This window comes from Adiantum capillus-veneris, chromosome 11 (assembly GCF_014529385.1).
Source record: "Adiantum capillus-veneris isolate H3 chromosome 11, ASM1452938v2, whole genome shotgun sequence".
Classification (NCBI taxonomy): domain Eukaryota; kingdom Viridiplantae; phylum Streptophyta; class Polypodiopsida; order Polypodiales; family Pteridaceae; genus Adiantum; species Adiantum capillus-veneris.
In genome coordinates, this window is record NC_140941.1 from 15570998 (window position 1) to 15596998 (window position 26001).

At 49.6% G+C, this 26001-nt stretch overlaps 2 protein-coding genes across 3 annotated transcripts in view; both read right to left on the reverse strand.

Moving 5' to 3' along the window:
* The window catches only part of LOC147446924 (uncharacterized), a 198953-nt gene that overhangs the window by 14552 nt on the left and 158400 nt on the right, over positions 1–26001 (reverse strand). The window lies entirely within an intron of this gene.
* LOC147446925 (uncharacterized) lies at positions 5284–7519 on the reverse strand. Its single transcript, XM_086524212.1, has one exon. The coding sequence runs from the start codon at positions 7286–7288 to the stop codon at positions 5504–5506; it is 1785 nt and encodes a 594-aa protein (XP_086380338.1). The 5' UTR covers positions 7289–7519; the 3' UTR covers positions 5284–5503.

The window sequence follows — 26001 nt, forward strand, 5'->3', positions numbered from 1 at the left end:
CTTGAAAAGGTGCAAGTGGACATTGCATGGCCAGTGTGAAACGGCTGCAGCCAAATGGGTTTCTCACATTAGGGATCTAGGTCGGTCAGACAGGGACTGCCCGGGCCAGTTAGCACTGAATTCTGATGAGTATGGAAGCTCGTGTGCGCCAAACTGGAATTTGGGCCACTCGTCAAGTCACTACAACTTTATAAGTTGAAAGGGGCCAGTAAATTAACCCACATTGTAGATGTTGGTCAAATGGTAGTCTTCAATGATGGTCAGGAGACCAATAGGGACGCAATGGAAGCATCTCCTAAAATTTAGGGAACTGCTATTTTTGACCAGAAAATGTGTTCGCGTCATTAGCTCTGGAATGACAAGGGGAACATTTTATTGCTCTGCTCCCAAGTCAACTGACGCACCAGTTGAGATATTTTTAGCAAGGAAAGCCCAAACTTGGAAACTGGGCGACGTGTCAGCCTGTGAGCGATTCTGCCACTCTGGGAGGCAAAAACGAGCTGCATATCAACAAAGGGGGCGCCATTTTCAGCCTCAGGTGGATTGTAGCAGGTACAGAAGCTATGGAATGCTTACCTTGCCCTCTATGCACAGTATGGTGACGGGAGTGATGCCCCGCACGCTACATACTGCTCTCTTTCTCCCCTACGTAGAGTATGTTATGCCCCACTAGTGGGCTTCTCATTTGACCTATGTACAGTTCTGGGGGTTTATGCGCGTTTGCCAAGGCAAGAGCCTTCTGAACAGGAACCGGATTAGCTAATTGCTAATCCCCCACAGGTACGCACAGTTCCATCACGAAAGATTGCGAGTTTGGAGAGTTTTCTCGCGTGAAAGCTCGTCCAATTCACAGGGGAACTGTCCCATTGCGTGTGGGAGCCCTTGGGACACGCGTAGGCGTGTTCGCTCCGCTAAAAACGATCCGAAACAGGGAATTACAGCCTGCTGTGTTTTTCTGCAGGTTTAGGGTTTCGCACCTAAACTGCAAGGGAACATCGGGGGAGCCTCGTGAGAGCCTTGGGATGCGTGCACTGGCTTTTGGGCTCCCGGCAGTGAAAAACAGAGAATTACAGCCCGCTGAATTTCTGTGACAGCTCACCAGAAAGCTTCCAGATATCGAGGGAATCCGTCCTAGACAGGTGTTTTTGACCTATAGGGGTTTTTGCGCCATTATGCTGTCGAAATCCGGTCGAAAACCTGCGTTTTCAGCCCTCGCCAGGTTTGGACAGCTGTGTGAAAGCTTGTGCTAAGTGGTCGGATCGTCTACCTTAATTTGAATAAAGAAATACCGAAAGGGGCGCCAGTCTTTGGGGCCTACAGGGTGTCGGTCTCGTGTGCGCAGTGACATTCTAGTCGCTGGACGCAACTGTGTTCTCTTCCCTTCTCAATGCTCTGTGTAAAGTTAACAGGTAATTGAAATAGTACCGCCCTCTACGTTGTACAGGCTGGTTATAGCTGGAGTGTAGGTCGACCCCCCTGGATCACTATCATCCTGTTGGTGGAGGATAGCTCAAACTATAGTGCCGGACCTGTGAAAGTGGACCAAGCAGTTGTCCCCCCAAGTGTATTGTCGTGCTGTGGAAAAAGCTGGCATCAGCCGAAGGACACGAAGCCAAACCTCTTGTGCCATAGGACAGTCCCAAAGACAATGACGCTGACTCTCCACGATGACCACAAGCTGCACATGCTGCCGAGAGACCACTTTGTACCAGCCAGTTCCCCATTGCTATAGCTCTATGTACAACCAGCCACTGGAACAAAGTGACTCGCCGCGGCTGTCTTGCGTCCCACAACCTCGCCCAAAAAGCTGACAAGAAATCAGCTGTGAGATCCTCCTCCTGCGAATGAGGTGCTGCAGCAGGACGAGCCTCTCTCCGTGCTGCCAGTATGTGACGTCCCAGTCGAGCAGTGTACTGAAAGAAAGGGACACCTTCATGGTCGGCTGAGGCGAAAGGGTCCAACCAAAACCACTCTCCAGGATTCCACTGCACTCGTGCCAGTGGGCAGCTCTCCCAAGCCCATAGCCTCCCATGGCCAGCAATCTCAAGAACTGCTAGGTCAGGATCTATGACACAAGTCCTCCCACAGATGCCCACAACTCTGATCCTCTGAAAGCAGCACTTTGCAACCTCCTGTGGGGCCTCAACTCGAACTTGATGTAAACGACCCTCACCCTGTAGCTCGAAAAACAGGGAAGGTACAGTCTCTGAACAAGCCCGAACTGCGATGAGGACCTTAAGTCGCGTGAAGGCCCCCATCCATTTGTGCGCTACTGACTCGAGAGATGTGAGTCACTTAGCTGGTACTGCCTCTGTGATGTCGTGACACATGCTCTACACCCCTCTCATGCCCTGTAGCGGGATGCTCTGAAGCTCCTCTGACAAGCCTGAGAACTGTAACCAGTCACCTAAGGTGCGTGTTGGACCCTCTGCCATGGGACCCCAAGAAACATGGCCTCTCTGAGTGCTAACCATGGGGCTCCAAACAAGGGACTGTCGCATACGCTCCTCCGTGCAAGTAGGCTGGTGCTGCTCCAGGCCTCTCCTCAAATGCTCCCAGGAGTGGAGCAGACTCATAGCAAAACGGTCCTCCATTCTCCTACTCAGGCCAACTCTGCGCATCTCTGTGAAAATCCATCTGGTCGAAGGTCTCCAAGGGCCTCCAGCCTGAGGCACTCTAGCACTAAGCTGCAGAAGCAAAAACTCCTTCTAGGGCTCCTCCCGTGAAGTAATCCTCTGACAACGAACTTCCTAAGAAGGGCTCTGCTTTGCTCTGCTAGGTCTATTAACCCCAATCCCCCCTGAGAACAAGGAAGAGTGATGACCTGCCAAGCCACTTTGGCCCGAGGTATCTGAGTGTCGTGCCTGACCAAAGGAAATTCCTGATAAACCTCTCTACCTGGCTGATGCAAGAACTCGAAAAGATCCAACAAGATGTGATGTACAACATAGTAGCCAACAACACCTGGTTGGCCACTACAACTCTGCCTGCCAAAGAAAGTCGTGCGGAGCTCCAATGTAGCAGCTTCCTCTTGATAGACAGGAGGAGGGGAGCAATCTGCTGCTCAGGAGACAAGTCCAAACCAACCTGACAGCCCAAGTACTGCAATCCCTTGGGAGATCCATCTGAAACCCTCACCTGGCAGCCAACCAGGCTAGGAGCACTACCAACCGAGAAAGCCATTGTCTTTCTCCCATTGATCCGTGCGCCTGATGCACAACAAAAGGTCTCAAGAGCCTGCTCACACCTGTGAAGGTTGGCCTCTTGGCCCTCCACGTACAAAGCTGAATCGTCAGCAAACTCAGCATCCAGTAGCTCGTCGCCCCGAACAGGGAGCGCTAAGCCACATAGACCAACCTGCTGTGAAACCAAAAATCTGCTCATTGCCTCAGCATAGAACAAAAAGAGGAAGGGGGCAAGAGGGCAGCCCTGTCTGTGTCCCATGTATAATGCTCTCTAGAAGTGGCTGAATCCTCAAACTCAGAGCATTGGCCAGAATTTTGTAGGCTGGTTGAGGATGGTGATGGGCCGCCATTGTCGAATCTCATCGAAGGAGCCACCCTCCTTGGGAATGAGGTAAATCAGATCTTCACTCATGCTGTCAGGCATCTCTCCTGTGTGCAGGATGTACGGAAAAGCGCTGCAAGGATCTGAGCCAAGCAAGTCCCAGTACTCTAAGAAAAAGCTGGGAGTCAAACCATCCTCACCTGGATAGCTACCACGGGGAAGTGCTCCGAGGGCCACGTGGAGCTCTTCTAGCTGAAGAGGCAGCTCAAGCCTCTGGCACATCTCCATAGTCAAGAGACAATGAATCTGTGCCCAAACCTACTTTCTACATGCATCTTGACGCTCTGACTGAGGCTTTGCTGTCATGCGTATGTCGGGATCCCATTGTCTCAAAGAAAGCCCTTGTCTCACTGTCACCCCCTTGGGTCCACTGAGATGCCTATCAATGGAAAGCAAACTCATGACGCCTCTCCTCTGTGCTGGCAAGCTCCTGGCAAGCCTGTTGCAACTGCTCCTTTAACCAAGGACTGTCTGGATGCTGCTCTTGCATCCTCTACAAGGAAGCAACGCCCCGTCAGAGACGCTGCTGCTCCTCTCTCCCTGCAGCCAGGCCGGCCATGGACTCCTGAAGCAAAAGCCACGACTAAGCTGAGCAAGTCCAGAGGCCACTCTTTGAGCAGGAGAGTCCTGCATGTCTAAGCCCTCTGTCCAAAGAGCCACCACTCGCTCTCTGAGCACAGAGTCCAGCAAAACCCTCTCAAGGATATGTAACATCGTGCTCCCCCTCCTTTGTCTATCTATCGCTGTGAGGATCACTGGTGCATGGTCCGAAAAAGAAGTCCCAGCCAGAATGCAAACTCTCCCACCCAAGTCACAGAAGAGGTCACTAGTGTAGAAGCGATCTATTCGAGATAGATTCACTCCTCCCAATCTGCGGTCCGAGTGAGAGAAGGCCAGGCTGTCTGGGGCCTCACAAAGCTAGAATGCTGCCACACATCTGAAACCCGCAGTCATACATGACCTCTCCCAAGCTACCTCCAATCCTGTCAAAGGGGTCCTCCAACATGTTGAAGTCACCCCCAATGCACCATTGCTCTACCTGCGGCAGAGACTCAACAATACGAGACCAAAACTCTGCACGTGCACTCGCCACACTGGGTGCATAGATGTTCAAGAAGCCCATGAGGCAACCCTGAACCTGCATAGTAATCCATTGAGCCCTGTCTCGCACAATAATCCCTCTGCCCAATATGGCCTGCTACAAAGAATCCGCAATAGTCATACATACCCCTCCCTGGATGCCTCTAGGTCCAAATGCAGCTGACCAAAATGTCTCATAGCGACCACGCAAAATCTGACCACACCATCTAATGAGGATCTCACAAAGATGATGCTCTTGTAGCATAAGAATGTCAATCTCCAAAGTTACTTGGAACGGGAACGGGGAACGGGAACGGGGGGCTTCGAAACGGTACCGGAACGTATAGGCGGGGACCGGAACGGGAACGCCGGAACGGTCCACCAAAAAACGCTGAAATTAGCCTCAAAACAGCCTATAAGTTAGGAAACAACTATAAGCCAAGCTTCTAACACCTACTTGGACAATTAGAATCATGTTCAAGCATGTTTTAAGTTTCAACATGTCGCTTGTGCGCGATGCGCGTTAGTGGTTGCGGATGTAAATTCAATTTACCGGGGTTGTAGACACCTCATAACATACTAAGTGCATCACAAATAACATTATCTAGGAAGTGTAAAGATTGAAGAGCTCAATAAAGTTGAATAGACAGAAAGACGGATTAAAAACTTAAAAGACTATGACTATATAGTATAAATTCAAGTGTGGCTTATAAGGCCAGCCAAGGCACTACAAAAAGGTAAGCACTGAGAAAAGATAAGAGTCGAGGCTCAAGAGTAAAGACTAGCCACTATGGACTCAAGAGCTCAATACATAGATGCCAAAATGCCATAATGGAAACATGTCAAGGGCCAAGGCTCAAGGACCAGTGGCAGAAGAGCCAGCCTGCCAATCTGTAGTGGTGTCATGGAGATCATGAATGTCATCCCAATCCTCATCCCCAACAGGCTCGTCCGCATCATCCACTTCATGTAAAACCTCTGTAGATCCACCCTCCCCAAGTATCTCCGCCTCTGCCTCCATCTCCCACTGTAGAAAGGGATCTGATACTTTGGATGCCGACTTGCAAAGCATACGCAAGTTTGCACTCACAAATACAAGATCATTTGCTTTCTCCACTGCAAGTCGGTTTCTCTTCCTGGATGCAACGTGGCTATAAACACTCCACAATTGCTCCAAGCAAGAGGAGCTAACCGCTTGGCTGAGGATGCGGATAGCTAGTCTCTGAAGCTCTGGCCCATCTGAGCCATAGTCCTGCCACCACAAAACTGAGGAGATCTTGGTGCGATCAACTTGGGCATCGGCAAGCCCAAATGATCCTCGCATATCCCTGTACATAGCAAGTTGATCCTTGATTTTGCGGCGCTCTTCTCGATCAGGGTGAAACATGGTCAAGATCTCGTTCCATTGCTTGGTCACCTCCCCATCATGCTCCTGTCCTGCACCTTGAAACTCTGGATCCAGCACAAAAGCCGCACCATGGAAAGGGGAAGCATAGGCGTCCCATCTGCTCTGACAAAGCAAGCTAATCTCCTCAAACCTATCTGCATTTGGCTCAAGTGTTTGGAGGGCCTCCACCATGCGATCCATGGCCTCATAAACCTTGCCAATGCAAGGTTGCATGCCATCAACTACTCGAAGCAAGTGGAGTACCGGCTGTACCATTTGGTCTATAGTCTTCAGTGACTCCCAAAACTGGGGATCCTCTGACTTGCTTGCACATAAGATCCCTGCGACTGAACCTGCGTAGGATGAGGAAGTATACTCCGTACTGATGAGGGTCTGCCGCACTGCACTCTGACATTCGCATAGGCGATGAACCATTAGGTAGTTGTAGGCAAAGCGGGTCTCGCAATACTTCAAGAGAACCTTACCCCCTGACGGCTTCAAGAATGCAACACGAAGGAGATTGTGATTGTTGATGAAGGACACTATCTTGGACGCACTTGTAATGAGAGGCTCAATCCAAGGTAGGCGCCCTATATCCTTTAAAAGGTTATTGAGACAATGTGCCATACAAAATGACACTTTGATGCGGGGATACATGCCCTCCAAAATGGCGCCGGCTGCCCTGTTTGATGCCTCCCCATCCGTGACAAGCTGCAACACCATCTCTGGGCCAATGATCTCTATGGCAGACGCCCACTCTCCAGCAAGCACATCGGCGGATTTCCCTGTTTCTGTGGCGTCATGTGAGTGGGCAAAGTACATCTCTCCCTTGCAATAAGCCACAAGCCCATGAATGGATCTCCTCCTTGTGTCGCTCCATCCATCTGCAATGAGTGTCACTCCATACTTGGCCCATTGTCGCTTCATGTTTACGGCTGCCATCTCCACAACGGCCTTCTCTCTATCAAGAAGAGTAGTACGGAGGGCCTCTGAAGTGGGTGGCACGTAGCGTGGCCCGTAATCCCCAATCCTTGTGCACATTGCCTTGAAGTAGTCCGACCTATACAATGTACATGTCACAAAGGTCAAAAGAGAAGACAATGTAGATTGAAAAACAAACATACTAGTTATGGTCATGATATGAAAGAGCATTGAGAACTTGGAACTTACCGAGCCTTTATGAAAGGGATATGATCGTGATAAAAAAAGCGGGCAACGGCGGCATCCACATCCTCCTTCTTTTTGGGATCCCATGACGAATCTAGAGTTTGTTGACGATGGGTGGGATGAGAGGGAGTGCTCGTTTGAAATGATGATTGAGCCGCCGCACTACTACCTCCAACGGAAGCGTGCGAATGAGTGGTAGAAGAAGGAAAAACCAAGTGATTGGGGTCAATGGCTTTCCGCTTGGGTCGATCATTTGCTTTGGCTCTTATGATGGCATCCTTGATCTCAAGCTCCTTCTTCTCGGCCGTCACATTAATGCAAAGTTTCACTTGCTCCCCCACTATGTGAAGGAGATGTGCTCGAACCTTGCTTGTCCCGGATTTGCGTTGAAATCCACATAGTTTGCACGTCCATGATCTTGCACCGCCTTCTTTGCCCAAGACTTCGGAGTGCACCTCATCCCACCATGAAGGCTCATCCTTCTTTCCTCTCTTACCAACCGAGGGACCTTCATTTGATGCGGAAGCTTGTGCCATGTTGATGGCGCTTGAGACTTGAGGCTTGAAACTTAAGAGAGAGATGGAGGGATGGAGCTTGAAAGTTGAGAGAGGGATGGAGCTTGAGAGAGGGATGCAATGAAGGAAATTGGAATGGAACTTGCAAGTTGCGAGAGGGATGAAGCTTCAACCTTGAGAGCTTGTGGCTTCGAGCTTGAGAGAGAGGGTGAGAGAGGCTTGAAGCTTCAAGCTTGAGAGAGGGTGTGAGAGGGTGGCTTCAAGCTTCAAGCTTGAGAGGGAGGGTGAGAGGGAGAGAGTGGCGCTTCAAGACTCAAGTAGCAATGCGGGAGAGTGAGGGCTATGAAATTGTGAGGGGTGTGCATTAGCTTTTATAGGAGAAAATAGTGAAGACCCCCCCCCCCCCCCCCCCCCCCCAAACACACACACACCTCTAGTGTGAACCATCCCATGAGTGGGCGCTCCAAAAACTGCCGCCTGTTTTTGAAATTTAAAAACTGCCACCCAAATTTGAATTTTAAAAACTGCCGCCAGACGTTCCGTCCGGCCGTTCCGAACCGTTCCGTCCCGTTCTGCCCTGCTGGAACGCCGTTCCGCTGTTACGTTCCGGAACCGGAACGTCCGCCCGTTCCCGTAGCCGTTTCTCCGGCCGGCCTTGCTCGGAACGCCGTTATGGAACGAAATGCCCCCGTTCCGCCCGTTCCGTGTTACTGTGTCAATCTCACCACCCACAAGGAATCTCTACAGCTCCTGACGCAGCAAACCCCTCTGATGCTGAAACTAGGGCCCCTCCTAATCCCTGCACATTCCATGAGATGATCCTCATGGAGTCAGTGAGAGAAACAGATGTTGCAACAGCAACCAACCTCGCTATCTTTGAGGCCGGTTTGGATGGGGAGTAATCTGCATTCGAAAGACCTCTAGACAAACGCGAAAGGAGTGACTGTCCCACCCAGGCCCAAGCCAAGCGTGCATCCCGAAGGGCTACATCCTCTGTCCAAGAATCCTCATGTACAAATGTATAACAACGAGGGCTCTGAGTGTCAGCAAACAAATGCACCACAATGTGCTGGCAACCCGCTGTATCCGGAGGCATCACACTGAACTACGCAAGAGGCCAAAGTGTCTGCACTAGATCTGTCACCCCTAAGTCCCCTGTGTGGTGTGAGAGCTGAGTAGCTTGAATCTGGAGCCAATCAAGGACTGTGTGCTGGGTCCACTCTGTGGGATCCCTACCGCATAACGGAAAGGAGAAACCCACGGTTGTGTCGAAAGCCTCAATGTCTCTAGCTGCAAGAAAGAGGATGTGGACTCGAAAGCAAGCCTCCTCCAGGTCAAGAGAAGAGTCACCCAAGAACCGTGTAAAGTTGTAGTTGAAGAAGTCCCAGCGTCTGCGAATGTCAAAGCTAGTCAAACCCCTAGGGACTGCTGCAATAGGAGAAGTCTGCACCAAAACAGGCGGCCTCAAGTGGGGATGTCCCTCTCGAGCCACACAGCTTGTAGCGAAAGCACTATCAAGAGAACGCCTCACGACAAACGCATGTCCAGTCCCTTGCCTCTAAGGAGGAGTGTAGGAGGGGTCGGGAGATGAGGTTGTGGGATCCACCGGGTAGAGAGGAGGGACAGGAGGTGGAGGTGGAGGTGGGGGAGGGGGAGGAGGCGGAGTGGCAGCGTCTGAGGGAGGTGGAGTGAAGGTAGAGGAACTGAAGTGGGGGCCTGCTCTGGCGGGTCCTGCTAAAGGAGTCAAAATGGTTCCCAATCGGAACCCAGTGCTGTTGAGAGATGCAGAAGGTCGGCCACCAGGGGGACCAATGGGGCGAGGCCGCCCCTGTCAATGACGGTCACGCACCTGCTGCCAACCGTCAATTGTCTGTGCTGGTCTCAATCGAGGTACCAACCTCTGCATCCTGTGTATCTGGCTGTTGGGCATGCTCAGCCTTGGGACGCTGCGCATGCGCTGTGGTCGAGGTCTCTTGCGAGGACAGGCCTTTGCCAAATGGCCCATCTGTCTACAAATGAAACACTGATTCGGGAGGCCCGAATACTCCACGCTCTGATGGAACCAACCTCCACTCACCCGAGGTAGTAGGATGACCTTCGGAAGAGTGTGGGTGTTCCGAACCAGAACACATACTGTGGGGATGCCGGCCGCTTTGGCAGCTACACAGGCTGCCAAGCGAGGTGTCTCCAAGACAGTCCCAATCGCTCAGCCTATCCTCGAAAGGAGCGGAAGGTACTCCCTCCGCAGACCAGGGAAGCAGACAGGGATGGGCAAGTCTGCCTCTTCGATAAGAACGTCGGTAGCTGGATCGAAACCGTGGCGCCACTTTCGAAAGTGTGCTCGAACTGCTAAGATGGCAGGGAGCTCATCGCAATGACCTTGGACGCCATGTCGGGAGTCTCAAACTCTATCTAGTAGTAGCCTCGTCCGAGAAGCTGAACATCGAGGATCTTGTCCACCTCTGCAAGCAGGCGGGCCTAAAGGAGATCGCGCACCTCCCCCCTGTTGGGTCTGGTGCCGAGATTCTTGCAGATAATAGAGGTGGCCTGAAGGCGCGCCACCTGTGTCTCTAAGCTCGCTTGCTCTGTCGATGAAAGAGCAAGTCGGATGGTGGGTTTTGCGGGGTCAGGCGAGGGGGCTGCAGTGGAGTCCCTCTGTGGCGGAGCAAAATCCTCTATCTGTGTCTGCTACTAAGAAGGTGGTCGAGGGTGTCAATGAATGGGAGGTGAAGCGACAGGGGCCAGACCAAGCCGCTGGGAGATACCATCAAAAGACGAGCTTAGGGGAGCTGTCCAGGAAACGTTGGGGGGAGGGGGGATGAGCAGGGAGGGACGACACGAAGAGGAAGAAGGGGACGGGTGAGCAAAGTGAGAGGAGCGCGAGTCAAGCGAGGGGAGATCTGGCGGGTTGCTGTAGGCAGTGCGACGTGAGGGAGGGGAGGCTGACGAGATGCTGCAGGTAGCACGAGGCGAGAGAGGGGGGGTGGCGGGTTGCCGATAGCAGCGTGAGGAGGGGATCGAGGGTTGGCGGGCTGGAGGAGATAGCGATGGCGAGACGCGAGCTAGTTCCCAGGTATCAGGGTACACGCTTCTTGGCTTTTCGTGCAAAAAAGGAGTTGCATAGCCTGGAAATTAGTTCCCTTTCCATTAAATGAAACATTTAGACTCTGAAAGGTGGCTGGCTGAACTGGAAAAGCCTCTGGAATTGGCGTCCTAACCACCTATTCGTGGATAGAAGGAATTTGTCTTGGCGCCCCAACTGACTCTGCAACATGTGAGTGCTCCCTGCCTTGTTATATAAATTTGAGTGGACCGACAAGTGCGAAGAAGCATTCTAGTTGTTGAAGTAGAGGTTAATTTCTGCTCCAATTTTGAAAGCTCCTGATTGCACGAAGATATTCCATGTCCACGTCAATGCATCAACATATGCTATAGGATGCATTTTAGTGCAACTTCGAGAGAAAAACATGGATTTTTCCATCTACGTTAAGATAGCTTAATAGTGCAAAAAAGAATTACACGATCGCAAAGAGAGAAGAACTAGGAATGGTCTATGCTATAAAAAAATGTAGATACTACCTTCTCGTTAATAAGTTTGTGTTCTTTGTGGATCATCAAGCACTATTATACTTGGTGAATAAGAGATCCTTCTTCAAACTTACCCTGCTTTTCTTTCTTCTAGCTCTGAAATATTTCTCTAGGGCTTCCCATGTAACTGGTGAGGTTTCATGTAGTGACGTGATTATAATTCCTAGTGCTTGCTCATCCTTTGCTTGGTTCTGTGCTCTCAAAGCCCGTGTTTGCAGTTGTGCCCCATCACTAGAAGAGGGATTGCGAAGTGTTGGATTACTATTCCCCACAACCCTTTCTTCATTAGGGAACCCTTTAATTTAGTCTACCACGTGTTAAACCCGTCCCCATTGAACTTCCTAATCCCCTTCTCTTCCATTTGTGCAAATTAGAGGGATCTTAGCTCAGGAGACTTTCCCAAAGCCAGTGTCTAAACTCTTACAAAAGCACAATTACAAAAATGGTGATAAATATGGAATATACATTTCAATGAAATTGTGCTTGGTTGCAAATTTTTGAAATTTAATCAATGAGAGAGAGAGAGAGAGAGAGAGAGGGAGAGAGAGAGAGAGAGAGATTTCCCTTTGATAGCTTCTATGTGAAGTACCTCTTCACCTTGAGTGAAGTCACCCTTCACACTAGAAGGCAATGGGAATGCCTCTTTTCCCCTTTGCCCTGACTTTACTCAAGGTTCCTTTGAAGCTCCTTCGAGAGTGCCTTTGATCTTTGAAGCTCTGTTAGCCTGCACGAAGTGGCTCTTAGTAGGGTATGGCACCAAATTCAGTGTCGAATGAGTTGTTGTACGGCCTACCACATTAGCCGAGTTGATTTCTCACTTGGGTGTGGACTTTTTGTGCATTTAGATCCCGCCTCCATCGATGGTCATGAAAGGGGCCATTAGTGCCACATCATCTAACTTGTGACATACCTCCCTCTTGAAAGAAGAGTAAGCGCCCTCGATTACGCTTGCAAAACAGACAAAAGACAAAAACTACCGCAGTAGACCATGACTCTATGTAGTGATGCACCAGACTACAGACATCCAGCACTAGCACAAAGACAACAGATATTGAACAACCATATTACATTCACATCATCATCCCTGTCGAGATCTTCGATGACAAACATAATCATTGTGACTAATTTAGCAATCACATCCAAACTGTGTTGATCTTTTCACGGATGTCTTGATCTACTAAATCTCGTTACTATCACATTCACATCACTTGTAAAGTCAAACAGATAAAATGCTCCAGTCACTTCATATTTTTCGACACATGCGAGAGTACATCTAACAAGTTCATTTTAGGAATTCCCATTTCAACACTATTCCATTCTAGCCAATCTGTGAGAAAGGAGTGGAGTGGAGTGGCTTCTCTCTTGTGCATCCATTGTTACTCTGTCATTACTCTGTGCTTCTTGCTTCCGCCCTAAATTGGTATTGGAGCCATTCGTGCTTATTGATTATGATTAACCGTGTGAGATATCACTAGTAAACTCTGAGTGCTCGTGAGGATTGCCTAGACTTTGTGGTTGGAGCTTCCTTCGCTATTTCGTCGCCGTCACTAGGCTTGGTGCCGCTTAGACATAGACATCAACAGCTCTTTCAGACTCCTCTTACGCCACGATCTAGTGCTCTGCATATCTGCAATCCATTGACACCCTAGATAGCTAGTCATCTCTTAGGCATAATTCATTACTCAACATGGCGATGATCATATCTTCTTTCAAGAAGCTATTATCTGACAATGTTGAACTAGAAGAAACCAGTCCCTCTGGAAAATAGAGTCTACCGAAGATTTCTACTGTACAAGTGTACAAACACAATAAGGTATTTGACCTCTCTGCTAATACACTGTATCATGAAACTCATGGAAAGTTAACAATTAGGGATAGTGATTCTGATAATCACATTATCCATCTCTTTGATGAGCTTTTTGAGTTTAGAAACAGGGCATTAAGAAAAGGTCACATATCGGATATATAATTGTTAGTATAATACCCTTGTTTCGAAAAGGTCTTAATGTTTCTTGCATTGGAGTCTTGTTAGATACTAGCCACAGAAATCTTCCCGATCAAACCATCAGCATTCTGCAGGGTAGCCTATCCAATGGTCCTATATACATTGAATGCTTTCCAAACTTCCCTTGCAGCCTTACTGATAAATATTTTGATGAAGTTATCTCTCTATTGATCAAAATTCATGGCCTAGATCCAAAGCATAGTTCCAATCATTTGCGAATAGCTTATAGATGAAAAATTGAAACTGTCAACACTTGTCTTCCCTCTGTGTATAACTTTGGTTACCTGAGAGAAGCTGCATCTCAGACCAAAGGACAAAATATTGTCATGAAAGTGGATAATACCACTCAAGGAACTTTACCTGAAATGGTGAACTGGCAAGAAGTGGAGTTTCCCTCCGAATGGAAACTAAATATTTCTAAAACGCTGCTAAATGAAGTTCAGCAACCAGTGCCGTTGAATATTCAACAACTTGGATCCACTGATCAATACAAGGTCCCAAGTCGATCTAGATCTAAGAAAGAAATTGCTTCTGTCTTGGCAAAACCTGTCTACCAGATGCCATTCACTGAACCTGACTCTCGGGCCTTGAGCTATTCTTCTGCCTCCACCTCTCATCGAAGATAGAATCCTGCACCTCTGGCTTGTATACATCCAGAGACTTACAAGGATTATGAAGGGTTGTTTAGATGTAAACTCTACAATAGAATTATTACATCTGAGTTTGTTGCTAATGGAATTGATCAATTGACCAAGAGAGCTATCGAAGAAAAGGAACTTTCGTATAGTCTCTCCTATATTCTACCAGCACCAAATGCCCGTCTTCAACCCTTGGAGTCCACCTCCAACTGGCATACCAATGCCTTAAAGGAAATTGTTGTACTCCAATATCAGGCGCTGTCCAAACTATCTCTTCTTTCTCAGTCTCCTCCTCCTAGTTTTTTTCGCCAGGGGGTATTTCCTCTTGATAAAAAAGGTAAAGAAAAAATCACTAAGGAACAACAAGCAAATTTACTGCAAGTAATCAGTTTTGGTGGTAGCCCTAATCATAAAGATTTCCCAAGGATGTTCTCTGCTGTCCTTCACGAACCAGTGATTGAGTCAGTAACACACTTTCCACCAGAAATGTCACGCATTGCAGACGAAGATGTTCGAGATGGATTTAACCCCTATCAAAGATAGGGAGTAAATGCTCATGTGCAAAACTAGCAACGACGGCAACAGATAAGTGAAGTAGTTAGAACAATATTACTAGAAGATTCTAACTAAATAGTCTTTCAAGATGACAATTGTGTGGAATATGAAGAAGAAGATTTGGATGAATTGGATATCCTCCTTCTTTAGATATTTCCAGCCCCAGATGAGTCTTCAGATAATGAGTTAGATATCAGTTCTGAAGAAGAAGTCACGAAGATGAATCTAATCAAGATGGAAACGGATGAAATAAAAGTTGAAACGCCTTCATCTTCTTCTACAACAACTCTGAAAGGTATTACAAACATTAGAGACATGACTATTCTTGATATTGGTGGGCTCACTCAAGAACAAGTATGGAAGGTTTTTGAGTTTATCTACAATTTTGCTTATTATCTTACACAAAGACAATAGGTGTCGATGATAATAGCTGGATTTCAAGGAATGCTGCGAGCTTGGTGGGATGACCTTAGCACAGATAGCAAAGCCTCTATTATGCAAGGAGGACCCGATGGCGGTGAAAATTTCGATAATGTAATTTCACTGTTCTTTGCAGCAATGGTCATACAATTTTTGGGGTCAACCAACAAAATACAGGAAAGAAACAAAGAAGCATTTTTTTGAAGAAAACTATGTGATCTGATTCAGATTAAGAAATACCAACAACACGACACAATTGATGTATCAATTTCCAGGTGGGTATTTCAAAGCTGAATACAAACAGCATTACATCAACTCATTCCCTGAGTCATTTGCAAATCTAGTGAAAGAAAGAATCAAAGCAACTGGTTTGCACCTTGATGAAAATTTTTCTCTAACACAAATCAATTCTTTTGTCGATGAAGTTACTGACCTTGAATATGCTAGGATAAGGATTAAAAAAGAAATCAAGCATGTAAGAGGATTCAACTTCAGTTTCTGTGATAAAGAGACAAAGGCAGAGACAAAACAAAGTGCGACTGCAAGATTAAACATCACAAAAACAAGTACGGTAAGAAATTCAAGGAAGCACGAAGGAAGCGAAAACTCAGCAAAGACGAAAGAAAACACGTAAGGTGCTACATCTGTAACAAACCAGGGCATACTGCTCCAGAATGTTCTCAGCGAAAAAAAAAATGGAAATGCAATGCTTAGGGATAACTATGAATATGAGGTAATCTACTACAATGTTTTGCAAACAAAAGATATCCCTATTGCTGAATATACTGAGTATGATTCTGATGAAGAACAATCATCTGACAATTCTACAAGTGAATCAGTTTCTGCTGATCATTTTGAAGGACCAAAATTTTCTGATGATAGTCAACCCAGACTTAACAATATGGTGAGAAAACCTTTTTCATTTCCTAAGCAAAAAAGGTATGCTTCTCCTAGCTCTGAGTCTAGTCCTAGTTCTTCTAACGAAACAGAATCATGGAAAAGCCAACAACCACCACTGAAGATAAATCTCTCAAGAAAGGAGCAACAAAGGTATATTCCTTTGCCCTTGTTTAGAAACATGGTAGAACATGCCACTTCTATTGCTCAACAAGACGAATGGAAGAGATTTATGCATCCAAGGCCGCAGCCTTCACAGACATCACAGCCCTCACAGCCCCACCATAGAGTTGAAGAAGGTTTTTGGAAACCAAATAAAAAGCAGAATCAGGCTTCAACTTCACACTGTCACTTTACGAATGAGGCCTCTGAATACATTCAAATCTGCAGTAAGAATGATAAAGCCATCCTCGACGCTATTCAACAAGTAAATATCAAATGTCATCAACTGCATCAACAGTTTCGATCTATGGAATCTCAACTAGCAGCTGTCGAAGCCAAACTTGACCATCTATTTGGAATTGCTAACCATTTATCCGATATGGTTGCCCTAGCACAGGTTGCCACTGAACCCATTTCTGAATGGGTTCCTGAACGAAATTTAAATGGTTGCACCATCATTGCATTTAATCCAAAATATAATCGAGCCTTCTACTCTAAAGCTTGGGTCAAGTTTCCTCAGCAACAATCATTTCATCTGGATCCACTTTGGGAGTTAGGATCAGGAGTTTTTATATATCAATCACGCCTTAGTCCCCCAACAATTGATTCAACTGCCTCCCTACGGAATTACAGTCTCTTATGCTGATAATTCTCGTGGAAGAATTAATAAAATTGTCTCATGCAAACTTGCTCTGGGAAATGCAAGAATGCAGGTTACTCTGATCTTGAGCTGATAGCCGCCCAACTAGCTGAGCAGACTAGCGACAATCCCTTGAGGAATATTGGATTTCTCTTCCTAGAGAACCTCAACCTAAAGGATTGAAAGCCACACATCCTGGAATGTCTATAGAGGATACAAGAATGTGCAATGAAGAGATAAATCAACTTCTCAAGGATGGTTTGATTTCTCCCTCTAATAATGCTTTTGCATGTCAAGCATTTTATGTCAACAATCATTCAGAACAAAAGCGAGGAAGAAAGAGGTTAGTAGTCAACTATAAACCAATCAATGATTGGTTAGAACCTAAGAGGTTTCCTCTACCATTAAAGGATAAGTTGTTAAGGAGAATTAAAGATTGTAAGGTATTCTCCAAATTTGATCTAAAGAGTGGGTTCTGGCAGTTCAAAATTCAACCTAAAGACAGGTACAAATCTAGCTTTATGGTACCACAAGGCATGTATGAATGGAATGTTCTTCCAATGGGTTTGAAGCCAGTATCATCTCTGTGTCAAGAACGGATAGAAATCCTATTCGCCGACTACAAAGAATTTTTGCTTCTCTACATCAATGACATCCTAGTCTACTCCAAGGATATTGCAAGTCACACAAAGCACTTACACCTGTTTATACAGAAACTACAAAAGACAGGATTAGTTCTCAACCTCAAAAAGATTGAGCTATGCCAACCACAGGTAGCTTTTTTGGAAGTAGCAATTTCTTCTGGATGTATAAAAAAGCAGGAACATGTATTGAAGAAACTTCAGAATTTTCCAGATCAACTTAATGATCGCAAAGAAGTTTTTTTTTTCCGAGAAAAAGATCCTTCTATTAGTTAATGAAAACTGCCCGTAGGGCTACAACCACCTCTGCAAGAGAGGGTTACAACAAACATGATGGGGAGACTCTCCCAATGAAAGAACAACATATATACAATGAGGCTAAATCAAGAGATGGGAGGAGGGAAGAGCCACACAGGTGGTCGGTAGTGCCATCTGAGCACACCCTGGACAATGGTGTAGAAAGGCCCAGGGCTCCAGAGTCGAAGGAAAGCCTCGCGGCGCTCCCGCATGCGGTCGGAGCTGCCCTGTAGTCCCTCTAGCTGTCCTCTGAGAGTATGGATCAGCTCTAGCCAAAAGTCACGAACAGTCTCTGCTGGTGGCACAGAGCGAGCCTCAAAAATGCGGAAACAACAGGCCCGTCATATGAACCAAAGTGTCAGGCCACTGATGAGCTCCCAACACTCCTCTCTCTCACTGCACCACTCCTGTGGAGTAAGCTCTGTAGCAAGCTGGAGTGTAGGTCGCCCCCCCTGTATCACTATCATCCTGCTCGTGGAAGATAGCTCAAACTGAAGTGCCGGGCCCGTGAGAGTGGACCAAGCCGCTGCCCCCCAAGTGTACTGTCTAGCCGTGGAGAGAGTAGGCATCAGCCGAAGAACTCGTAGCCACACCTGCTGGGTCGAGGGACAGTCCCAAAGACAATGACGCTGACTCTCCACCAACTGGTCACAGGCTGCACATGCGGCCGAGAGACCACTATGCACAAGCCAACTCCCTACTGCTCTGGCTCTGTGTGCAACCAGCCACCACTGAAACAAAGTGACGCGCCTCGGCTGTCTGGAGTCCCACAGCCTCTGCCAAAAGGCTGCCAAGAACTCGACTGTGAGGCCCTCCTCCTGCCAATGACGTGCTACAGCGAGGCGGGCCTCTCTCTGTGCTGCAAGTATATGACGTCCAAGCCGAACAGTGTACTGAAAGAAAGGGACTCCTGGGCGGTCTGCAGAACAGAAAGGGTCCCTCCAAAGCCACTCACCAGGGTCCCACTGTACTCGTGCCAGTGGACAGCACTCCCAAGCCCATAGCCTCCAGTGTCTTGTCTCAAGAGCTGCTGGGTCAGGGTCTATGACGCAAGTCCTCCCACAGATGCCCACAACTCGGATCCTTTGGAAACAACACTCTGCTACCTGCGGGGCCTCTACTGCAACTCTCTGTAATCGTCCCCCACCCTGAAGCTCGAAGAACAGGGCTGGGACAGTCTCTGAGCAAGCCCTGACTGAAATGAGAACCTCCAGTCGTGTGAAGGCTCCCATCCACCGGGGTGCTACTGGCTCGAGAGGCGTGAGCCAATCAGCTGGAACTGACTCTGAGATGTCCTGACACATGCTCTGAACCCCTCTCATGCCCGGTAGCTGGACAACCTGCACCTCCTCTGACAAACCTGTGAACTCTAGCCAGTCACCTAGAGAGCGCGCAGGACCTGCTGCCATGGGACCCCAAGAAACATGAGGCCTACTCCCAACCAAGTGGCCTCTCTGAGTGCTAACCATGGGGTTCCAGACGAGGGGCTGCCGTAGGCGCTCCTCCGTGCACGTCGGCTGTCGCTGCTCTAGGCCACGCCGGAATAGCTCCAAAGAACGAAGCAAACTCACTGCGAATCGGTCCTCCAGTCTCCTGCTCAAACCAACTCGGCGCAACTCTGTAAAGATCCATCTGGTCGAAGGTTGCCAAGGGCCTCCTGACTGAGGCACCCTGGCACGAAGCCTCTGCAACAAGAACTCCTTCCAGAGCTCCTCGCCTGGAAGAAGTCCTCTGACGACGAACTTCCCAAGAAGGGCTCTGCTCTGCTGTGCTGGATCAATGATCCCAAGCCCTCCCTGAGAACAAGGAAGTGTGATGACCGACCAAGCCACCTTGGCTCGGGCAATCTGAGTGTCGCGACCTGACCAAAGGAAGTTCCTGATCAGCCTCTCTACCTGGCTGATGCAAGTACTCGAGAAGATCCAGCAAGAAGTGATGTACCACATAGTCGCCAACAACACCTGGTTGGCAACTACTACTCTACCAGCCAGCGAAAGTCGTGCTGAGCTCCAATGTAACAGCTTTCTCCTGGTGGACAGGAGAAGAGGAGCAATCTGCTGCTCGGGGGACAAATCCAAACCAACCTGACAACCCAAGTACCGAACTGCAGTCCCTGGAGGAATCCACCTGAAACCCTCTCCTGGCATCCAATCTGGCACAGGAGCACTACCAACTGAGAAAGCCACTGTCTTTCTCCAGTTGATCAATGCGCCCGATGCACAGCAGAAGGTCTCCAAAGCTTGCCCACATCTGTGTAAATTGGCCTCCTGGCCCTCTAAGTACAAGGCTGAGTCGTCGGCAAACTCAGCGTCCAGAAGCTCATCTCCCCGTATAGGGAGTGCTAAGCCCCTAAAACCAACCTGCTGTGACACCAAAAATCTGCTCATCGCCTCCGCATAGAACAGAAAGAGAAAGGGGGCAAGAGGACAACCCTGTCTGACCGATCGTGTGAGCATGAAGCGCTCACCTCTACCTCCTGCCAAAAGCACCTGACTGTGGGCCTGTCTGTACAAAGCTGACACCCCTCTGATCCAAGCCTCTGAGAAGCCCATCCTACGTAGCGTGCCCTCTAGAAAGTCCCAGTCAACTCTGTCGTATGCCTTCTCAAAATCGAGAAGAAGAATCACAAGGTCCTCCCCACGGAGCCGTGCAAGGGCAGAAGCCTCCCAAAAAGTGAAGATGTTGTCAAGGATACTGCGTTCCTTGACAAAACCTGTCTAAGTCCCATGTATAAGGCTCTCCAAAAGTGGCTGAATCCTCAAACTCAGAGCCTTGGCAAGAATTTTGTAGGCTGAGTTGAGAATGGTGATGGGGCGCCACTGTCGAATCTCATCCAAGGAGCCACCCTCCTTTGGAATGAGGTAAATCAGGCCCTCACTCATGCTATCCAGCATCACTCCTGTGTGCAGAATGTACTAAAAGGCACTACAAAGATCTGGGCCAAGCAGGTCCCAGTACTCCAAGAAGAACCTGAAAGTCAGCCCATCCCCACCTGGACAGCTACCACGAGGGAGGGCCCTAAGAGCCGTGTGTAGCTCCTCAAGCTGAAGAGGTAACTCAAGCCTCTGCCGCATCTCCTCAGTCACAAGACAAGGCATCTGTGCCCAAACTTGCTCCCTGCATGCATCCTGTCTCTCTGACACGGGCTCAGCCGACAGTAGCTCACGGTAAAAGTCAGTAGCAACTGCACGCATATCCTCTGGCTCACAAACAACTGACCCATCGGGTCTCCTCAACTGATTGACCTTGGCATGCGAGTGCCGAGGTCCCACTGTCTCAAAAAAAGCACCTGTCACTCTGTCACCCACCTGAGTCCACTGAGATGCCTGTCGGTGAAAGGCAAACTCATGGCGCCTCTCCTCTGTGCAAGCAAGCTCCTGTCGAGCCAGCTGTAACTGCTCCTCCAACCATGGACTGTCTGGATGCTGCTCCTGCATCCTCTGTAGTGAAGCAATGCCTCGTCTGAGACGCTGCTCCTCCTCTCTCGCTGCAGCCCGTCGAGCCAAAGACTCCTGGAGAAAGAAGTGGCTAAGCTGAACTAGGCCTGAGGCCACTCTGTCTGCAGGTGGAGCCTGGCTGTCCATGCCCTCTGTCCATAGAGCCTCGACCCTCTCTCTGAGTGCTGAGTCCAACAAGACCCGCTCTGGGATGCGAAGCATCATGCTCCCACTTCTCTGCCTGTCTGCCACTGTGAGGATCACTGGTGCATGGTCCGAGAAGGATGTCCCTACCAAGATGCCCACTGATCCCTCCAAGTCACTGAAGTGGTCACTAGTGTAGAAGCGATCTATGCGCGATAGATTCACTCCTCCCACTCTGCGGTCCGATCTAGAGAAGGCAAGACTCTCTGGAGGCCTCACAAAGCCAGAATGCTGCCATGTATCCGAAACCCTCAACGTCATACAAAACCTCTCGCAAGCTGCTAACTCGACTCCGTGCAAAGTAGCATGGCTGCCTCCGATCTTGTCAGAAGGGTCCTCCAACATGTTGAAGTCCCCTCCTACACACCACTGGTCAACCTGTGGCAAAGACTCAACAATCTGTGACCAAAACTCTGCACGAGCACTCGCCACATTGGGCGCATAGATGTTCACGAAACCCACAAGGCTACCCTGAACCTGCATAGTAATCCACTTAGCCCTGCCTGGTACAATAATCCCTCTGCCCACGATGGCCTGCTGTAATAAGTCCGCAATAGTCATACATACCCCACCCTGGATGCCTCCAGGTCCAAAAGCAGCTGACCAAAAGGTATCATAGCATCCACGCAAAATCTGACCACATCGCCGAATGCGGCTCTCAGACAAATGGTGCTCCTGAAGCATAAGGAGATCAATCTCTCCTCCCACAAGGCAACGCTGAAGCTCCTGACGCAATCGGCCCCGCTGTCGCTGAAACTGGGGCCCACCTAGTCCCTGCACGTTCCACGAGACGATCCTCATGGGGAGCGAGAGAGAACAGATGCTGCCGCAGCAGCAAGACGAGCTATCTTCGAAGCAGGCTTGGATGGGGAGTAATCCGCATCCGAGCGTCCTCTAGATAGGCGAGACTGCAGTGAGTGCCTGGTCCAAGCCCAAGTAGAGCGAGCCATGCGTAAAGCAACCTCCTCTGTCCAGGAGTCCTCATGAATGAATACATAGCAAGGCAAACACTGCGTATCAGCAAAAAAGTACACCACAATGTGTCTACATCCTGCTGAATCTGGGGGTGTCACCGCAAACTTGGCCAGTGGCCACAAAGTCTGCAGCAAATCTGTAACGCCCAGTTCTCCCATGTGGTGAGAGAACTCGAGAACCTGTGTATGCAACCATCCCACCACTGAGTTGAGGGACCACTCTGTCTCAGTCCTGCCACAGAGGGGGAAGGAGAAACCAACTACTGAGTCCAAGGCCTCTGTCCCCCTAGCGGCGAGGAACAAAGCTTGGACTCTGAAGCAGGCTGCCTCGTGGTCTGCTGCGGAATCGCCAAGAAAACGAGTAAACCCGTAATCGAAGAAATCCCAGCGGCGTCGGAGGTCAAAGCTCGTCAAACCACGAGGGATAGCTGCAAGAGGAGATGTCTGAATCTGCAGTGGGGGCTGCATGAAAGGTTGACCCTCTCTCGCTAGGCGACTCGTGGCGAAGGCGCTGCCAAGAGATCTCCTAGCCGCCGGCGAGGGTCCAGTCTCCTGAGCCGACTGTGGTACTGAAGCAGAAGGAGGGGGAGAAGGGGCTCGGGGGGGCGGGGGAGAGGAGAAGCGGGGTGGGGCGGCAGAGACATGGGGGGGACGAGGTGGGGAGTGAGCGGTAGCAGAGGGCGGGGGAGGGCATGAGGAGGAGGAGGGGAGATCGGAAGGCGGAGCGGCTGGCGAGGGTGAAGCGGAGGTGGTGGCTGGCGTAGGGGGCTCCTCCTGGTCAAGAGGACCAAAGCGGTTCCCCGTGGGAACCCACTGCTGCTGAGTAGGCACCTGGGGGCCACTCTGAGTGCCAGGCTGTCGCTGTGGCCCCTGGCGTCGACGGCCACGGGCCTGCTGCCACCCCTCCTCCGCTGGAGCCCCAGGCTCGGAGGGTGGCGCTGAATCTGTGCTCTGTGTCGCTGGCTGTGGCTGCGGCCCAACCTTGGCAGGCTGGGGCTGAGGTTGAGGCTGGGGTGCGGGTCGTGGTCTCCTCCGTGGACAGGCCTTCGCTAGGTGGCCCATCTATCTGCAAATGAAGCACTGGTTCGGGAGACCCGAGTACTCCACACTCTGTCTAAACCAACCCCCACTCACCCGAGGCAGAAGGATGACCTTCAGGAGCGTGTGGGTATCTCTGACCAAAACTCGAACTGAAGGGATGCCAGCCGCCTTGGCAGCTACTGATGCTGCCGTACGAGGTGTCTCCAGGACAGTTCCGATGGCGGAGCCAATCCTGGAGAGAAGTGGAAGGTACTCCCTCCGTAAACCCGGAAAGCAGACTGAGATGGGGATGTCCGCCTCCTCTACTAGCACATCCGAAGACGGGTCAAAACCATGTCGCCACTGTCGAAAGTGGGCGCGTGATGCTCGGATGGCCAATGGACTCATAGCTATGACCTTGGAGGCCATCTCGGAAGTCTTGAACTCAATCTGGTAGTACCCCCGTCCGAGAATCTGGACATCCAAGATCTTGCCCACCTCTGCGAGGAGGCGGGCCTGGAGAAGGTCTCGCAGCTCTCCTCTGCTGGGACGAGTGCCGAGAACCTTGCAGATGACAGAAGTCGCCTGCAAGCGTTCTACCTCTGTGGCAAGGCTCGCTTGCTCTGCCGGCGTAAGAGCAAGTCGAATGGTGGGCTCAGCGGGGTCGGGCGAGGGGGCTTCAGGCGAGTCCCTCCGAGGTGAAGCTGGAGCCTCCATCTGTGTCTACTGCTGAGTCGAAGAAGCGGGCGGCGAAGAAGAAACCTGCAAACAAGTCAGCCAAGCACTTTTCCGAAGAGAAAGTGCTGCCGAGCCAAGTGCAGAGGGCCTTCGGGAGCGAAGAGGATGGGGGGGGGGGGGGTGATGAGGAGACAGCGAGGGCGAAAAGGGCAGCCGTGCAATGTGCGGGTGCACAAGCAGCAACGAGCGGGGGGGATGGAGCGGGGAAGGCAGAGCGAGAGGAGGGCAGCGGGCTGCGGCAGCTAAGGGGCAGTGCGCAGACAGGGGTCGGCAGCGGGCTGCGGCAGCTAATGGGGCAGCGCGCGCAGATAGGGGGGGGCAGCGGGTGGGTTGAGAGGCAGTGCGCAGGGGCTGAAGGGGGTGGGGGGGCAGCGAAGGGGCAGCGGGGGGAGGGAGGGGGGGGGAGGAGAGCGATGGCGCAACAGCAAAGGGGGGGGGGGGGGGGGGGGGGGGAGGAGAGCGATGGCGCAACAGCAAAGGGGGGGGGGGGGCGAGCAGCAGTAGCGGGCCTCGATCATGATCGCAAAGAAGTTCAATCCTTTATTGGATGCCTGCAATGGATTGTTCCTCAATATCCTCATCTGGTCAAAGATTTACTTCCTTTTAAGGAATTAGAAAGAAGTTAAATATTCTTTTGGTCTAACAAACTTTCTGAGACAATGAAACAGATCAAGCATATTTGCAACAATCACCCTCCTCTCCAAATTCTTACCAATAAGCCACTTATTGTTTATTCTTATGCTTTTGAAGAAGCTTGAGGAGGAATTTTGTGTGAATTAAATGATGATACTCCTATCATATGCAAATGGGCTTCTGGTCGCTTCAAAGACACCGAGTTGCGCTATCATACCATTCAACGTGAACTCCTTGCAGGTGTGAATGCAGTCTTATCCTTTCGACTATTTTTTATGGGAGTTCTTTTACTCTAAGAAGCGATCTAAAGCATTTCGACAAATTTCTAAAAGAGAAAAATGCTTAAAAAGTAGGTAACGCTCGATTTTAATTTTTTTTTGACACACCAGAGGGCCCACAGGGGGAGGTGCTTATCCCTTCCAAATATTAGCCATGTTACATGGTCGGGCAAGGGCCGCGTACCATCGGGCAAGAGCCACGCGTAGGCATCACCATGGCCACCTAATTGATGCACCACATGCTGGGAACGACGGAGAGAACTCGTAGCAACCAGCTAGGAACCTCCTCCTCGGGTGACCCACCCCAGGAGGAGGATGCACTCGAGTGTCCAAGGGCAAGAGCCCTAGCAACGTGAACACCAGGTGAGCACAAGGTGTCCCTCTAGAGTGTGACCCAACAGGGGATTTGAACCCACAACCCGTAGGTTGAGAGGCCAAAGCCTTACCGTTAGACCAACTCTTTGGTAACGCTCGAATTTACCGGTGGGCCTACAAGTTAAGTCACTTTGACATCACTTACGAATTTGTTCCAGGAAGTACGAACAACGTAGCTGATCTTCTTTCTCGTATCTAAATGACCTAATCAGTGACTTCACACCGAAGAATAAAAGTGACTCCAACCCCTGACGAAATACCACTCACTTTGAAAAGTCACTTTAAAGAATATTGGGACACGTAGCCTAGCTTGTAAGTTACGCAAGTGCTCAATGCTGTATAAAAGGAGGCCTTGCAGTCTTTCTAAGGAAGTTCTTTTGTACATCTACCATCTCTATAGCTCTGAGTTTTAACCCTTTGTAACCTCCAGCAATATAAGTTTCTTCTTTTCTTTTAAAAACTTATCAAAGTGTTTAAGGTCACTTCGAAGCCTAAAGGGAATTCCCATAAGAAACAGGCGGAAAGATAAAACAACATTGACTCCCGCCAAAAGCTCTTTTTGAATTGAGTGATACCAGATCTCTGCATCTTTGAAGCGTCCTGATGCCCATCTGCAGATGATAGGCGTTCCATTATGATCTTCGCAGAGAATGCCGCCCCATGCTTCATGAGAAGCATCGGATTAAACCATAAGAGGCTTATCAGTGGGGATGTTAAGAGGAGGAAGACTCTGACACACATGCTCAATCTTCATTACTGCTGGTGATAACTCATCTGACCAAA